General features: G+C 46.8%; 1 protein-coding gene across 6 annotated transcripts in view; it reads right to left on the bottom strand.

The window, feature by feature from the left end:
• TRIO (trio Rho guanine nucleotide exchange factor) overlaps positions 1 to 18,800 on the bottom strand; it is a 749,917-nt gene that overhangs the window by 604,348 nt on the left and 126,769 nt on the right. For all 6 annotated transcript variants that reach the window (XM_084881643.1, XM_084881642.1, XM_084881641.1 and 3 more), the window contains exons 9-10: positions 9,356 to 9,586; positions 3,164 to 3,286 (exon numbers count right to left, since the gene is read on the bottom strand). In XM_084881643.1, the coding sequence (XP_084737769.1) occupies positions 3,164 to 3,286; positions 9,356 to 9,586 (354 nt within the window). The remainder of the gene's footprint in view (positions 1 to 3,163; positions 3,287 to 9,355; positions 9,587 to 18,800) is intronic.

Below are 18,800 nucleotides of genomic sequence, written 5' to 3'. Positions count from 1 at the left end.
GTGGCAGAGCATTTCTTCAAAACCAACAGGGCATCTAAAAAAGAGCAGTATCCAGTGACATTTTCAGAAGTGGGGAAAGCCTATAAGTATTTAGTGCCAGAGAGAAAAGAACTAGGAGTGGGAGAAGTTGAAGATGTTGGGAAAAGAGGCCAGACTGAAGGGCCGGGTCCTGGCAGTGAAGTGGGAAGTAGAGCACAAGCAGAGAGTGGGAAGGAGAGCACAGGCAGAGCACCGAGATGTGTGAGAGAGAGAAAAGAGGCAGGTGTTGGGTGGAGAGCTTGGAGCCTGCAGCCATCATGAGTCTGCAAAGGAGAGAGGCCCACAGAGAGGAGGCCAGTCACCTGCACGTAGCTCCCCAGAGCCCACCCGGCCACCTGGCTATGCTGCCCAGCAGTCCCAGCTGTTGTCCCCCATGCCCGCCTCTCACATCCTCTTCATGTCAACAAATTGAAATCGACTCATTAGTAGGTCTCAGCTTAGCCAGCAAGAACTACCAGGGAAAGCCCTCTGACAGGTGGCCATGCCCATTCAGGGGGTCTGGGTCTGGCCTGTCGGTCCACCCTTTGCCTCCCCTCTCCATCCCCCCACACTTGGCAGAATGCCTGACACATGGCAGGTGATTATTTGAAAGCCAGAGGGAGAGGATGTGGGCACAGATGTTTGCAAAGTCTGCAAAAGGTGTTTCCATTTAAGGTTTCTTTCCACAAGCCGCTCAGATTTAGCCTTAAGCCCTTTCAGTTTAAGGAAAAGTGTGCCAGGCACTCCTCAGAGACCCAGGGCCAATGAGCAGAGATCACAGGAAAGAAGCGAAACACCGATGGGTGGAGGGAGGAGCAGGCAAGCTCCTGCCTATCTCTGAACCAGTATAGGAAGCAGACCATGGCTCAGGGCTCTGCCCTTGGCTTGCCCTGGAAACCTTAAAGCAGAGACATTTCCTACAAAAAAGTGTTCTCACTCTTGCTGCCCCGAGAACCTATCTCAACAGCTTTGATGATTGTCTTAGACAGAATAAAACAAGTTCACAAGAAAAACATAGGGCACGACTGGCTATAGGAGAGATTCCCTGATTGAGAATGGAAGGAGCGACAGGACTGGGAGGGAGAGGGTCATGGGTGCTGAACACACAGGAGGACGTTAGTAGACCCTCAGCCTCTGTATCTGAGAGCGCTCAGGCAGTGAGGCAGGGCTGGGGGAAGGCGCTGCATGGGACAGAGCCTGCATTTCCAAAGCTTGGTTGTTGCCAGTCCCGCCTCTTAGGTTCTTTGGTGCCTGAAGTCTTTGCTCACATGATCCAACTTTCACATCCTTCCTCGGACCATATTGGTCATAGCAGTGCCTTATCTTATGGAGAAAATAAAGGGGAGATAAGAGCACATTTCCCACATATTTTTGCTACGAGAGGAAGGCAAATATTTTCCAGTGAGTGCAAGAAGGGGGACCACACATAATGTAGATAAGAAAAAACCCAGCTGCATCCACCTGTGGTGAGGCAGCCAAACACGATCTTTTCTTACTTGTTTCTTGAGGTTGAGAAGCAGGAAGGTTGGGATTCTCGTTTTCACTTTACATATGAGGACATGTAAAGAAGATACCGTTGCCCTAGCTGGTTTTGCTCAGTGGATAGAGTGTCAGCTTGCAGACTAAAGGGTCCGGGTTCGATTCTGATCAAGGGCATATGCCCAGGTTGTGGGCTCGATCCCAGTTGGGGGTGTGCAGGAGGCAACCGATCAATGATTCCCTTTCATCACTGATATTTCTATTTCTCTCCCTCTTCCTTTCTCTCTGAAATCAATAAAAAATATTTTTTAAAAACACAAAAATGATAATGTTTTAAAGTTATTTTCACTGAATAGGAGTTGAGTGCAGTTTTAGTTCCCATAATTCTAGCCCATAGTTAGTTCCTCAGTAAATATAGAACCTATAGACAGAGCAGCCAGGATTTACTGCTGTTTACCTGTTTTATAGACTTTGAGATTATCATGTTAGATATATATTGGCACTCTTCCTTTTATAATTGAACACCCTCTTTATTTCTAATAATGATTTCATGCTTTTAAAGTTTATTAGTTTAATATTCCAATTCCTATACTAGTTTTTGTTTGCTAGATTTTCTTAGTAGATCTTTTTCTACTAGTTTATATATTTTTTAAACTTCCTGGGTATTTATGTTTTAGGTGTGTCCTTTGAAAACAGTATACAGCATGATTTCTAAAAGGTATCCATTGAATAAATCTTTGTCTTTTAACAACTATAATCTATTTGTGTTTGCTGTAATTACCAATACTTATAGACAAATTACTACATCTTATTTTGTGATTTCTATCATAATGTTTGTTCTCATTTCTTCCCAACAGATTCATCTGGTGAGTTTTATTTATCCCATTTTCTACATTTCTTTCCCCTTTAAACTTAATTGGAGGTGATTTCTATTCCTGCACGTACAGTGGCCATTTGAAAATGCTCACACACACTCCTGGGTTTGCACGTGGAAGAGAAACACTCTCCTGTGTCCTCAGAACGCCTTTCCCTCTCCGTGCTGAAGTGGTTGGTGCTCCAGTTCCCTCTTAACGAAAGCTTGCAAGTCCCCATCAAATCGCTGCCTTTCATTTAAGTGGTCAATCCATTGAGATTTATAAACATATTTGCCAACATCTGTGTTCACCATCGAGCCCAGTCCTTTCTTCCTAGATGCACTTCCTCTCTAGGAGCCTATTCTTCAGACAAGAGAGTTAACCTCAGAAACGTTAAGAGACTTTCCAAAGTCATAGGCGAGTGAGCACTGTGGCCCACCCTGAACTCCACAACTCCCGGGTGCTGGGCACATCGCAGCCTCCCCTCCTGCTTCCTAAGCATGCACACCAAGGACTGGGAAAAGGACAACCTCTTTAAGGTTTCTTTCCACGAACATCATCACAGAAATACAAGGCCTATTACCCTCCGGGTATGAACTAAACTTTCACAAGCTAATCAACAGACACTGGCACAACACACATGGCAGAAACATCCAAGATGTTTTTCTGTTTCAACAACATCACAGTTTTCAAAAGGGTCAACCGACTGCATCATCTCTTCGGAGTCACCTTCACACACTGTGGTTAAAACAGAGATTCCAAACCAAGCACACAGAGATTTATAGGAGAAAGCAGGGAAAGCATTGTCTCACCTGTGCTACTTCTTCAAAATCTTCGTGGCGTTTCTGCAAAGCTCTGGCCCGATGAAGAGATTTCCCCACACCTGTATGTTTGCTCAGAAATGCTTCCCCGTGGTTCTCGATCCAGTCCAGCACCTGCAATGAAAACAAACCATAAAAAACGATGGTCTGCTTTGCTCAAGGCTTTGGGCTATCTACTGAAGATACATACTGCTGTCAAAACTCCATTAAAAAAAGAAGAAGAAAAATGAAAGCAATTGTATACTAATCTAACATGTTTGAGAATTACATATTCTATCAGATTTCCACCTCAATTCTAATCAGCTCTTACTTTAAATGTGTAAATCTATGTAGTAATGTTACAAGCAATGATGATTAATTTAAACCTCACCTCACTTCATGACCAAGCCACCAAACCTGACTGCATATGATCGTCATTATCAAGCCACAGAGACTAAAGTCAAGCTTCACAGCGCAGGCAATTCAGGCTTACCTACAGTTAGTGTTTTCCTGTCTCGTCCTTAGAAGACTTGACACATTTCAGTAAAATCTAAGAAAACAAAGCCCTCGAAAACCTCTGTCCTGGTCTCTGGGGGCAATTTCCTCTATAAACTAAGCTGTGGGGAAAGCTGAACAGTCCGTGGATTTAATTACTTAAGTTCTTGTTGAAATCCACTCCATTCCCCTACAGAGGGAAAATAGAGCATGCACCCATGTTTCCAGCTCACAGTGGGGACCGAGGAGTTTGCTGGCTCGTGGACTGGAGAAAAGGCTGACAATAACTCATGAACTATTTACACCACATCAGATGCACACATAGTCACTTTCTGATAGAGGGGGTAACTAGCAAGAAACTCAGTCAGTGCTATCTTGGTCTAGAAACTAAAAACACTAACTAGAGGTGCCATCTAAATATTTAAATAGAGCTGTGGTTATGCAGCTAAAGTACTGAAGGCTGCCTTGAACTTGCATGTAAGTGACTATGGTAACTATGCATATGGATCAAAAGGGTTTGGGACTGAAGAACCACCTGGGCAGGCACAGCTAGAGCTGAGGGTCTGAGGGGGTCCTTTCTGCACAGGCTTGGCAGCATTTGAGTAAATAAAATGGCTTGCGAAGGGGAGTCCATCTCCGTGGGCCTCTATGAAGGCTCTTGCAGAATCACAGCTGCTGAGAGCAAAGTGTGTGGCTATGTGGGAGGGGAGGGAAGGAGCGGCTATGGAGGCCGAGCTCTGCGGTGGGTGCTCGGGCCTAAGCTACACGTTTACCTTTGACTATAGTTCATGTCTGAAACTTTCTGTCAGGACCACCACTCTGCCGGTCACGTGGGGGCACACTGCAGAGTCAGTCTCGTGGGGTCCATTTGTATTCTATCACCTCAGCCCTCCATCCCCCTAAAAGCTCTCTCATTTCCCCCCTTCATCTCCGGCCCTTGCACACAAACACAGGGTCTAGCCGTGCGCGTGTGGAAGGTTCCTGACAGGTTCTGAGCTGCAGCTTCCCTATTTGCTCGGGGGTGATAACCAGTGGCAAATGTCCCGTGATATTGAGGTGAGTGGCACATACACAACACCTGGGCAGCCCCACCACAGATACAACCCGAGGCAGGCGTCCACCTAACTGCAAGCACTGTGGGGCACAGCTAAAAGGTTCCACTGGTTTCTGACTAGTGCACTTAGTACATTACGTACTTTTCTTTAGAGAGAGAGAGAGAGAGAGAGAGAGAGAGAGAGAGAGAGAGAAAGAGAGAGGCAGAGAGAGGGAGAGAGGGAGGGAGAGAGAGGCAGAAAAAGGGAGAGAGGGAGGGAGAGAGAGGCAGAGAGGGGGGGAGGCAGAGAGAGGGAGGCAGAGAGAGAGAGAGAGAGAGAGAGAGAGAGAGAGAGAGACAGAGAGAGAGACAGAGAGAGAGACAGAGAGAGGGAGAAAGAGAGAGAGACACCTTTAGTATCAGTGCTGCCATTAGAAGGTGGTGCTACACTCACTGCTGGACTTTAAGGCAGAGATCAAGCTGCCAGACGTTTAGACCGCAGGCTCTCAGTACAGGTCTTAAGCCACGTACTTTAAAATGCACTCCTGAATTAATGTCCATCAAGACATCTCAGCCTCAAGGAATGAACCCCGTCAATGGAATGTGCCTCTGGACATGAGGCCAACCCCAAGCAAAGACAAGGATCAAGCACTGTAAGATGACAAGAATTCAGGATATAGACCTGATGATTAATGGTGCTTCAATACGAACCTGATATGTGGCACAATTTCAAAAGATAAAAGGTGAACATTATTCTTGATAGAAAGGGTTGGGAAAGCGAAATGTATTATTTAAAAAAAATAATAATAATCACTTGGCCAGTGTGGTTCCATGGTTGAGTGTCAACTCATTAACTAAGAGGTCCCCGGTTATACCACTGGTCAGGCACAGCCTGGGTTTTAGGCTCAATCCCTGGTATAGGTGGTGCAGGAGGCAGCTGACCAATGATTCTCTCTCATCAGTGTTTCTTTATCTCCCTCTCCCTTCCTCACTGAAATCAATAAAAACATATTTAGAAATAATAATAATAATAATTTTTTTAAGCCTAAGAAAGTGTTTAGGAAGCCTAAGTTGGAAATGAGAGCTATTATAAACCAACTGCTCAGGGTTATCATGGCATTTTTCTTTCATCAGTGGTTCCTTTAGACAAAACTGTAAATACCAGGTCAAATTATACTTCCGACAAATAAGAAAGCAATTCAAAGAAGAGTGTACAAAGTCCACGCACTTGATTAAAAGGGTAGCAAACAAGTATGAAACCCAGCTCATGCTCAAAACCAAACTCCTTCCCAGACTTCCTAACATCTTTCACTAATTGGAGAAAATTTCCCAGATTGCCGCGGAATCCTGAATCAATAAACTGGCCCATGGAGCATTTCAAAGAATGCCTGTGGATTCTCTCCACGTAAGACAGACATATACTATTTGTAAACCAGAGGCCTTCATCAGCCTAGGCAGGCCGCCTTCCAACCTGAGCTATGGAGGCGGCTGCCACGCCTGCCTTGTGACCTCGAGCGCAGGAACAAGGCCCGCCAGGATTTGCTGCTTTGCTGCCAGACACAGGGAGAAGGCAAAGCCCATCCCTTCGGGCAGCCTCCCTGGTTCAGGACAGAAAGCAAAGCTGGAAACCCCGTCTTGCTTCCCGTCAGAGGATGTGGTAGGAGACCCCTCCTCTGTATGTCAGTGCCTCTAATGCACACAGTGACAGCAAGGAAAGCGAGAGGCTATCATGGACCTTATCAGGGGAAGGTCTCCCTTCCTGAGGGGCTTCCTCTGGGGAGAAGCCTGCACAGTGCGGGCCACCCCACCCCACCTGCTGGAGGGACCAGACCCCACCCACACGGGGCAGGCGGGCTGGACTAGTGAGCAGGAAAACGGGTTTGGCAGCATCCTGCTTCCCAACAATCATCCCGTTTGAAGAGAACGACAAACATACATTATCTCGTTCTGGTAAAATGAAGCCTGCTCTCAACAAAACAACACTGCTCAGCCGTAACCCAACCGTTCGCCAAGTCAACCAAACACCCAGCTGAGGGCTGCTCCAACATAGAGAGAAGGCAGTGGGAACGCATACTATTTGATCATCTAGAATATGGCACAAAGGGTACTATTTTGAAATTCACGACAAAGGTTAACCTCGATGAGTAGTTAGCGTTAAGCACGGGCCCTATCTTCAGCAAGACCTCCCACTCCCGACCCCGTCCTTTGATTTGGACAAATGCTAAGTGTTTATGTAAAGCAGCTTCACCTGCCCCCCACGCCACAGCATGACTCCCTCTGAAATACCTTCCACCTAGAAATCACAGAACTGCCTCTGCTTGTTAGGAAAGAAAATTAACCACTAAACCAAAGTTACTCATGTTTTAAAAATCAAATGCCCCCTGCCACGTTCCCTCCGGTCCCGTCCTGGGTGGGGTGGGGTGGGGGGGGTGTGCTATTGACAACAGTCCAGTGTCTATTCTCCCAAGTATTTTTTTCACAGACACATAGTGACCCATTCGGAGGCTTGTTTTCATCAAAATGTCATCATTCCACACCTACGAGGGGGTGAGCTGCTTTTCTTTTGTCTCAGCAGAGTTTACAGATGCTTCCTCCTCGTCCAAAACAAACAAACTCACAGCATCTCTAGTCCGCTTATTATGTGTCTGTGGGTTTTTATTGTTTTTGTCTTTATAAATTTACCTTCTACTGACGTCTTTCTGAGGTACTACATTTTTTTCACTTATTCTCAGCTTACCTCTCCTGCTCTGTGCTCAGTATGGCAAAACTTTCCATGTGTCCTAATGTCCTGAGTTTCAGAAACAACAGTTTTGGTTCTGACATCCTATGCACTCCTTCAAGGTAAAAGACTGCTTCGTCTTATCAACTCCGCTCCCGACTTCACAAGTCAAACCTACACAGCAATTTCCCTGTTGGCACCACAAGTCCAAACCTTTCCCGGACATTTAATCAACGGAACCTTTCGCTTCCAGAGCACTCACCTGCTTCTGATGGGACACTAGCAGGACCTGCAAGTGGTCTGTGTTCTGCAGAACTTTCTCTTGCCGACACCCCACCCAACCGACTGCTCGAGAAAAAAGCTAGCTGAAAGCGCCGGCCTCGTTGTTGCCATAATTGCCTTTCGAACATAAAAATTAATGTTTGCCTTTTTCAAATTCAAGCACCTTAAGTACTTGGCGCCAAATCAGACGAGACTCCTCCCTACTCCCACGGCCTGCCTTTCCTCTGCCTTCCCGGGACCTAAACAGTCCGGTGGCTTATTCTTATGGGACTAGAGCCCCTAGGAGCCCCCGAGGTGGGAATGGGAGGGGCCTGCTGCTGCTTCAGACACACGTCCAGCAAGTGTGTGGGTCCGCGGGGGTGTAATGAACACTTGATCCGAGAGCCAGAGAGGTGGGCAGGAAAATCCTTTCATAATTACATTTAAACAATTTTTCCATTTCATTGTCCAACGTTTTCGGACAATTCAGAGCAACCAGCACTCCTGTTTTCAACCCCAGCATTTCAGTTTTCACAGGGACGCCCGCCCGCCGCTGGCTCCTCCCCTCACTCCTCGCAATTATCTCCCTGGACTAGCACAGTGTTGTAAGGAAGCATGACTCACATCGACCATGATTCCGGAGGCACTGTGCATGCGGGACTCCAGAGAGCTCAGACACCGTAAGGAGAAGCAAAGCACAGGGTGCGAAAAGTAAAAATCACAGCACAGCACCAAGAACTGTGAACTCACCCAGGTCCAGTCCTGTCGTGTGAGGAAGGGTGCTGAGTGCCGTGGAGAATCGGTGTTCAGAGAACACAGCGCGGTCTCCGCACTCTCAGCCCATCGGGAGGAAACCCACTCACCTCCAGGTGATCCGCAGGGAGAGTGAAATCTGAGCTCCTGCAAGTCTGAGCACAGCCGGCTCCCTGACGCCCAGGGGGAGCTGGTTGGGTCTATCACCCTGGCTTCCTGCCAACTCCCCTGGATGCCTGGGCTCCCCTGCACCCCCCAGAATTCCTCAGCCCTGCGTTGACACCTCATTCACACCCTCCATTTTAGAGCAAGGACACAACTAGTATGTTATTTATCACTAAAGCTAAGTCATATTTTATACGCTCCCCCATTGTTTTAATCCTCAAAACCCAGGTAGCAGGACAGCCTTCCTTATTCCATACTACGGAGATAAACAGTATAGGGACTGGGCTTACTCTTATTTTTATAACAACATCAAAGGAGATATCAACTGCTTAGAAATGAAGAGTCACAAACGTCCACTTTTCATTCATGAGGCGGCCACTGATTAAGCACCTACCGTGCCCCACAGGCCACTGGATGAGAAAGTGTGCCTGGCTGAGAGCTGAAGCAGAGGAAGAGCAGAGAAACCTCACACTGTCACGACACCTGGTGAGAGCACCTAGCGTTGTTCTCACAAATAACTAACTGTGAATGCCCTGTCTCAAGAACAAAACAAAACTCCAGAGTCTCCATGAATGCCCAACCTCTCACATGCTCCGCGCACACGTGGGGAGTTAGCGGCTGAAAACAGGAGCTGCGTGTGTGTGCCTGTGTGTTTGGTTTTCTCCCATCATTATCTCCTACTCACTCCATCAGCACGGAGCCCAGTACCAGGACCCACACCCCTAATTCTCGGTTCAGCACGATCAGCCCCTTCGAGGAGGCACGCCGAGCAACTCACCTGCTGGACGTCCTGCTGGAAGACGCACAGCTGCAGCCGCTGGTGGAGCCGCACCTTGCGGTGCTGCCAGATGTTCTCCAGCTGCCGCTGGTGGTGCAGCACCTCGTGGATGACATCGAGCACGTGGTGCACGGCCTTGGAGTAGTTGGCGGAGGCCGTCAGGGAATCGGAGCTGCCGGGAGTCAGCGGCCGCTGGAGCTTGTCGAGCAGCGACTTCCCGTCCTGGCTCACCTGCCCGGAACAGACAGCGATGAGCACCGGGGACGCTCGGGGTGTGCGGTTTGCCCCGGCCGCGCTGCAGGCCGGCCTCGATGCGGGTGTGCACGCATCGATGCGTACACACGCTCCCACACAAACGTGAGCCACGGTGTTACTCAAAGGCATATCTCATAATGAACAAACTGAGATGAGAACAACCCCATCAGCTATCGATGACACTGCAAAACCAAATGTGGCAAATCGCCGAGTGAAAAGAGCACCTGTTCAGAAAACATTGCAGACGCTGTTCTTTATGAACACACGCAGTATTTTGCCTTGTGACGTACGTCAACAGATATAAAATCGCACTGCTGGAATATCCTCAAATTAACATTTAAACGTAGTGATTATTAGAGAGAAAAACAATCACAATCGAGAAAATGTTAATGTTGAATCTTGAAACCTGTTGTTGTTTTTTTAAATCAATAATTTGACACTAAGCAAGGAATATGTACATAATAAACTTTCTAAAATAGTTGGATAGCAGTTTTACTTCACGAAATAAAGAGAAATGTTAAAAATGCCATTTAACCTGGTTCATTGACTTTAAAAAGTGATGTTAATTAAAATGTCACCAGCTTAGCACAGTGAACTATGGAAATACAATGAAATGAAAAGCATTCAGACTAACCGAAGAAGTAAGGAAAGACGAGGGCAGAATATGAAAAGGAAAGCATGATGTGTTTTTCATTTTTAAGTGAGTCTCAAGACTGAGGACTGATTAAGCCAAGCCAGATGTCATAGAAGAAAAACATGCCCGATCAGACAGCAAAAGGACTCGTAGAGCAGCGGCTGTGTGACTCAGGGGGCTTCTTAAGTCAGGCTTCATCTCGGAGCCCTTGCAGCTCAGACACCTCTGAATTTTGGGTCTCTGTGGTGGGGAGCAGCAGCGCCTGGCTACAGCACAGCAGGGTGCAAGAGCAAGCCCTTGGGGCAGAGAAGGGGTGGATGAATGGGACCGGCTAACACAGGGAGCCTCTAGCAACCCAATCCTGCAGGCAAGTGGATTTTCTAATCTCTTCTTTTAATCTTAAAAAAATGGTAAATCATGTTGGAATGTAACTTTTTTTCCTTCATACCAGATTTTGAGGTCTTCGTTGGAAGTGCTGACTGTGGCTTATGAAGGCTGCCCATCATAGATTAAAATTGATCTAATACATCAAGATGGCAACTCTTAAGCAAAAACAAGCCACGCTGAGGTAACCAAAGAAAACAGGTAGGAAAAGAACCAACTGAACCACTAGTAGGGTCAGGCATGTGCAAAAGCAAAACAGTGAAAATGTGCGACTTCCAAAGCAGGGACAGCAAGGGTCATTTCAACATGAAGTGTCCTGCTTTTAGTAATTACCTGAGCTAGGTGCTATCCTATATATTAAAAGCCTAATATGCAAATTGTCCCCTCGACTGGGAGTTCGAGCAGGAGTTTGACCACTCGCTATGACGTGAGCTGACCACCAGGGGGCGGCATTGAACATGGTGGGTGTAGGTGATGTGGTGCTGGCAGTGTGGTGCTGGCAGTGGGAGGCAGTGGAGATGCTGCCGGCCCCGATGGGCTCTGATGAGAGCAGGACCACAGCAGGATGGTAGAGGTGAGTGGGTGGCATCAGGCCAAGATGGATACCAGCGGGTCTCGATCACCCCACAGAAAGCGACCAGCAGTGGCAGTGGGGGGCCACTCCCAGCTCCCGGGTGCTAAGGGAGCCAGGCGGGGGCCCAGTGACTCCAGTGGAAGGGGGCTCACAAGAGCCTGGAGGTCCAGGTGCTGCCCAGGGCCCAGAGGTCAGCTGGGACCTGCCCTTCCATGCCAGATGCTCGTGCTTTGATCACACCTGTGCACAAATTTCGTGCACCGGGCTTCTGGTTTAACATATAAACATGAAGTTACATCTTTTCTTTGTCTTGCCTACTCTAACATTCCCTTATTTTTCTGGGAATGCAATTACCATGTGAATCAAAGCAAGGCAGTGCTTGCTTTTCTTTGGAACTTTACAAGAGCTGCTTACTATTTCAAAATATCAGCAGAATAACAGAAGTCTCAGTATCTGAATCACCAAACCTAACTCATGATGAGTCTGCATCTGCAGTTGCCATATTCATGATGGCTTTATATTTATGGCCAGAGCATGAATATCTCATTTTTCTCTCTTCTATTATTTCATGTACTTAGGCATTTATAGACTGAAACACATTTTATTATACATCACCTTTCTTTTGTCTCTAACTTATACTATAGCATGTATGTAACTTACATATGTGAACATATGTAAACTTTGTGAAAGCTAGATTACTAGCCATACACTTATTTCAGCAGGCATCACAATCTTTTTGTTAAACATGCTTTGGTGAACATGTCAGATGGACATCGATCAGAAGGTGTGGCAGAAACTGACAGCTGGTTCCTCAAAGTTACTTCCTCCATAGCCAAACCCTACTCAAGTACAGCAATGCCCCAGCTATAAACTTTACTTCCCAGCCTGGATTACAGAAGTGGCCAATGTACAGAAGTAAGCATGCTGAATGGGACTCCCAGAAAAATGCTGAATAGGAGGCTAAGCATGCTCATTCCACTTCTTCGTTCTCCCCGATGCCAAGAACTTGGTGGAGATGCCTGGAGCTTCAGCAGCTATTCAGGACCTTGAGGTAACCTTAAGGATGGCGGCAAACTTGTTAAAAGAGCAAAACAAAAAGATAAACGGGTCCAGAGAGCCTCTTACTAATAGCCCTGGAATGCCAACCTTGGGACTTCTACATAGGCCACATGTGTCAAACAGAAGGCCCGCGGGCCAAATCCAGCCCGCCGGGCCTTGCAATGTGGCCCGCACTGCGCTGTCATCACTGCACTCCGCTGTCAGTTTATGACATTGTCAGTTTATGACTGTTCAGTAAACCATTCAGCCCGCGATTTAGGCTGGATTTTAGATTTTGGCCCCTTCTCTGATTGAGTTAGACACCCCTAACATAGGCAGAAGGCAAACCTCTATCTTAAGTCATTGCTTTGGATCTTAAACCAGCAGTACAAGATGCCCTTAGCAAGTCTCCAAAGATATCCATGTGACACCATTCATATTCTACCACTGAGAGGGAAAGAGTAATCTGAGCAAGAATATTCCAATGACTGTGGTTGTGAGGGTTCTTTTAACAGCTCGAGAGCAGACACTATTACTGGATTGAAAAAACCAGGCTTCTCATGGAGGAGGGGTGGTGAGGAATGGCTGAGTGTGAAACACACAAACACCTAAACATAAAACAACTCAGTAAACAAAGCTCTGCTTTCTGGGAATTCTGAAGCAGGGGTTAAAGTGTCTCTTGGTGCCACTGCTGGCTGTCACTCAGTGGCAGAGATGGCAGCAGAAGTAGCAGGAAAGACTCTGGGCAACAAAACACATCTGCATGCACTAGGACCAGACAGCCTGCAACGCCGAAGGCACGCTCAGGTACCGCATTTCCCCCAAAACCTTTCAGAAGCAATCCTATTTTATTCCATAGATTTGTCGACTTAAAAGGTTTTCTTCAAGCACATAAAGGATTCCATATATTTAGCAAAATATCTTTGTTTTTGTAAGAACAATAGTAGTATGTAGGGGGGAAATGCTAGAATTTTATGAAGACTAATGTCCTATTTTATAGAAAGAGATTTTAAAATGGTACAGAATAACCGGAAAATTATTGAAAGAAGAGATTGAAAAGTATATAGAAGCCAAAATATTCATATACAATTCAAGTACTAAAACAAATAACACATCTAAGTTTGTGGTATGTGATACAGTTTTGATTTCTTAACTAGAGAACCAGATGAATTAATTAGCTTAAGTTAAACCTCTTGTCTAAAAATGAGTTTCCAGCCTTTAGGCAGTCAAATCCTATCGCCCAAAGGAACAGTAGCTGCAGAAAAGAAAATCAATCTTTATTATCAAAAAGCAGCACTCAATCTTCTGTAATTTTTGAACAGATCAAAGTGGCTCATTGTTTGAGGTTCTGCTCTGTGTTGAACACAGTGCTTGGGGCCTGAATGGCCACAGAAGTTACATTTTACAAAGATTAACATTTTATAGATACTAGAGGCCTGGTGAACAGGCAGCTGATCAATGATCCCTCCTCATCATTGATGTTTCTATCCCTCCCTCTCTCTCTCTCTTCCTCTCTGGAATCAATAAAAATATATATATATTTTAAAAGCATAGTACAAATTGGAGAAAAATAACAGGCCTTTTAATGTGAGCTGGAATTGAAGGGGTTCAGAACAGGTCTCCCCGGGATGTGCCATTTGGCATGTGAATTATTTTGAGCTGAAGACAATCGAGACCCTGAAGGCTCACAAGAAATTTCTGCCCCCCCCCCCTCCACAGCTGCCCTGGTCGCCCCCAACTTCACCCCCCCACACACACCAGCCTGGTCTCCCCTAACTACCCCTCCTGCCAGCCTGGTCACCTTAACTATCCCCTGCTGGCCTGGTTGCCCCTAACTGCCCCTTCCTGCCAGCCTGGTCACCCCCAACTCCCCCCCACTGCCAACCTGGTCGCTCCCAACTGAACCACCCTGCCGACCTGGTCTTCCCACACAGCCTGCTGTTCAGTCGTTTGGTTGTCCCTCACTAAGCCCCCTGCTGGCTGGTCACCCCACTCAGCCTGCTTGTTCAGTTGTTTGGTCATCCCTCACTAACCCCCCTTGCCAGCTTGGTCAGAGGCTGGTCATAGGCTGAACCTCAAACAATGAGCCACTTTGATCTGTTCAAAAATTACAGAAGATTGAGTGCTGCTTTTTGGTCTTGTGAGGGCATGAGGATCAATTTGCATATTACCCCTTTATTATATAGGATGAACTAATATGCTCGAATACCTAATTGACTTAAGAAAATGGAAGTATTATACTAACTAAAGCGAAAGGGATTAAAGTTTACTATTATATATCAAGGTATGTTTGTTCCTTATATTTAAGTGGAAACTTAACTGTTAAAAACATAGAACAAAAGTCTGGTTATTGAATATTTACTTTTAATCACAACCGTACCTTTTGAAGAATTCAAACATTTCTTGCTTGAATTTCTATATGTCACCCTAAAAACAGTCACCAAACCTCACAGAGACTTCCTATCCTTATTTCTGGTCCTTGGATCAATACATTTCCCATTAAGTCAGACTGGAGCTAAGACTCTCTGGGAGGATATTCTTCACTCGCACAAAGTAAGAATGTTGCTCTGAGCTAAGAGAACAGTACTTGCAGATTATTGCTTAAGTTTGCAAAACACCACCCAAAGACCAACTATGACCTATGATAGGTCAGTCAGGTCCAAATGTGGTGTTCTAGATCTAAAAGTGTAGGAAATGGCATGGCCAGTGTGGCTCAGTGGTTGAGCATCAACCTATGAACCAGGAGGTCAGGGTTCGATTCCTGATCATGGCACAAGCCCAGGTTGTGGACTCAATCCCCAGGAGGGGCGTGCAGGAAGTAGCCAATCAATGATTCTCTCTCTCATCACTGACGTTTCTTTCTCTCTCTCTCTCTCTCTCTCTCTCTCTCTCTCTCCCCTCACTCCCTTTCCCTTCCTCTCTCTGAAATAAATTTAAAAATATATACATAAAAGTGTAGGAAATATTCTTCCACAGATATAACCCAGATAGGCAAAATACACAAATCACATAAAGGCATGGTTGGAAATAACTGGACAAAGCCTGTCGTAAAGAAACAGCGGTCCTTCAAACGTTCATGAGATGAATTGCACCATGTGCGTTGGCCAAACCAGCATCACCTGTTTTGATTCTCTTGCAGGGCTGGCTTGCTGTGGCCTGCGGAGCACAGACCTCCGTGCTAAGCCTGGAAATGCTTTCACAGCCACCACTAACCTTTCAATCTCTTATGTAAATATTCTTCAGAACGGTTTTAGCAGAGCAGCGAAGAGTTATGAGGATGTCGGCATGTGACTCTCAGGCTTATTTTGTAGCTAAGAGTGACACTCCTCAGCCAAACAGGGGCACACGTTGCCTTTGTGTAAGGAGGTCAAACCCGTCGTAACAGGGCTACAGGAAGAAGCTCCTAGCACTAGCACAGGCCTTCCGGAAGGTCTCCTGTGCCAGGTCTTCTCCCAGCCCCGGGAAGGCCGTCTGAGGGAGGGAAGGCAGCCTGCTCCCCTTCAGAGCTCTCGGCCCCCCTCTGAGACGGTTCTTTCCCCGGTGAGTTCTTACACATCAGAGTGTGGAGGGCTGTCCTATTACTTTTACATTATTAGTTTCTCACTCAAAACCAGGCCGATCTAACTGTGTTTGACTCTGACACCTCTGCCTGGGATTAGCAGAAAGGAAAAACTAAAACAAGACCGAGACCAGAAACTGCTGGGGTAGACCAGTTAGTAAGTCAGATTCACGCAGAGAACACGTGTGTTCTGTAGATGCCGCGTGGGCTTGACCTTTTCCGCTCCTGCATTTCAAGCCCTTGCATGCTGATGTGGGGGAAGGAGGGAGACTGCTGCGTGGCCCGCTGGCTCAGATGCGCTGCCAAGCGTTGACGGCAGCACCCGGACACCTCCAGCACTGCCGCAATGCTTAAAGAGGCTCAGAACCAACAGCCTCCTGGCATTCCTCTGGAGCAGGGCAGATGAGCTTCCACACACCGCGGACACATGATCGCGGCAAGGGTGCTAGCCAGAGGACTCTCTTTACTGTCTGTGTTCTTCCCAGGCCAATAGCACACATCACAACGTCACCCATGTACCCAGCGCCTTCAAAGAGGAGCTCGACCAGCTTTGCAGGCAGCAAAGCAGCCATTCCCAGGAAGCCTGCTGAAGTGTGCGATAGGTCAGCATATTTGTTAAATCGGGGAAAGTGATGCAGAAACTACAATAAACCCTGGAGTACACTGGATCAGTGCGGGCCTGAATGTGGCGAATCCTTTCTCCGCCAGGAACGCCGGCCGCACTGCAGCCGGGACCTTCGGCAGGTGCGTGGGCTCGGTCCGCACAGTCTCACCTCACAATCGCGATGCTTGATGTTCAGGTTCCAGCATGGCGTGGGCGTATGAGCTAGTCATTTGTATGGATTCAGTTTGCTGAGGAAGTAGTTGATGAGTTTGCCTGCTTAAAATAAAACGTTAAAAATAACCACTCTCTATGCTGTTTCTAAAACTACAGCTTAGCCCAGACGTTTCCATGGCTTCACTCTCCTGTGGTCAGCTCCATCACACATGAGCCCAAACCTGGCGAGCTGCAGCAAGGGGTGTTTACCAGGCACGGGTATGCTCCTGTTGCTAAAACACAAATGGGAACAACGTGGGACGGGTCTAATTAAAACACAAAAAGGCAGGCGTTTGTGTCCGAAGCCGGGGAGGGGGGAGTGGTGGGGTTTCCCACTGCAAACTTATTATTGTCAGATACTGACAACTATAGACACGGTTGGAGGGAGAGGACAAGAGAAAAGAAAAAGGGAAAGCAAGGCTTGCTGGTAAAATTTCTACTCTTAATGACCCTGTGCCCATAAGCAGGCGAAGAAAGCTTTCCGAGGACGGACGTCCCCTGAGCAGACCCACCAGGGAAGGCCGGCTCAATGTGCGGTCTGTGAAGCATCTGCATCAGTCGCGGAATCACTAAAAGAGCCCACTGAACATGGAGATTCGTGGGGAAGGGGGGGTGTATTATGTGAAACTGCACTTTTAACCAGAACACCCACGTTAGAAAACCACAAATTTAGGAAAGAAAAAACAAAAACAAAAACACTTAAAAAGTATGTCAGCCTTCCTTCCCAGCTTTCTTCCCCTCCCCTCCTGGCATGGAGGACAGGGTGCCAGGCGTTCTGAGGAAGTGGGTGGGCAGGGTGAGGGGCTCACAGAGGCCAGGCAGAAAGGCTGGGAAGTTGAGCAAATGCACTGAGTAAACAAATGAGTTCATACACGGAGGGAGCCGGTTTCGTTGCTGCCTGGGAGGAATGTATAAACAGATGGGGAAAGCTGGAGAGAACGCTGAGATTGGATCAGAAATGGAAGCACCAGTAAAAACACATGCAGTTTATAGAGATAGACACAGGTAGATGCGGCAGTAGTTGTGGATGTGTATGGGTGGATGGAAGGACGGATGAATGGATGGATGGATGGATGGATGGATGGATGGAAGGATGGATGGACAGATGGACGGATGGATGGATGGACTGATGGATGAATATTAACATATTTTTCCTGACTCTGACTGCTCAGAGGGCCTAGAAACACTGACTCCCACAGGTAGACAAGCCCTCTCATGCACCCAGATCTTAGTTTCTAAATACCACACAACAGCACAGTAACCAGAGCTTCTTGGTGAAGTGGTTGACCTCAGGGATGATGCAGAGAAAGGCCAAGATGAGTTGGGGACCATCTTGGTATACCAGAAAGTAATGCTCAAATAATAAGGATGTATCAAAAACACACAAAAAAGGGACTCCTGGTTAGCCAAATGTGGACAATTTAGGCATCAAAACAGAGTATTGGATTATAGCCCATTGAACATAAAAAGATTTTATAAATCCATACCGAATGAATGAATGAGTGACTGAGAATAAAGTTCTTCCTTATGCAGAAAAGGCCACCTAGTGCAGTGTTTCCCAACCTTCTCTCATGATGAGAATCACCTGGTGGAGTTGTTAAAACACAGATTCCTGAATCCCAACTAAGAAGTGCTAAACTAGAATTTTTGGGAACATATAGGTAAAATTGTATACCTAACTTAGTGCTCTGAGAGCACTAAGTTAGGTATGCAATTTTACCTATATGTTCCCAAAAATTCTAGTTTAGCACTTCTTAGTTGGGATTCAGGAATCTGTGTTTTAACAACTCCACCAGGTGATTCTCATCATGAGAGAAGGTTGGGAAACACTGACCTAGTGAATACATAAGTGATAGACCCTCCCTTCCTCCAGCTGATGGACAGATGTAAACTCCACCAGCAGCCGGACATTCCTGAGCACTGAACCACCAATCAGCTCCTGCCAAATACCCTAAGCCCCTGATTCCTAAGTCCCTTGGTCCCTAATCATAGGCCTTACATGAAACCACCAATCAGCATGTGCTGAGTGCCCTAAGCCCCATCCCTTATCCTCCCCTTAAAAAGTGCTTGTACCTGCGCGCTCCCTCTCTCTCTGGAAGCAGCCAGCAGTGGTACTCTTCTCTTGAATAAAGCCTGTGTCCTGGCATCCTGGTCTCCGACCCTTCTCTATTTCATCTTTTAAGA

This window comes from Pipistrellus hanaki, assembly GCF_964339955.1.
Source record: "Pipistrellus hanaki genome assembly, chromosome: 4".
Lineage (NCBI taxonomy): Eukaryota > Metazoa > Chordata > Mammalia > Chiroptera > Vespertilionidae > Pipistrellus > Pipistrellus hanaki.
This window is presented reverse-complemented; position numbering and strand designations above follow the sequence as displayed.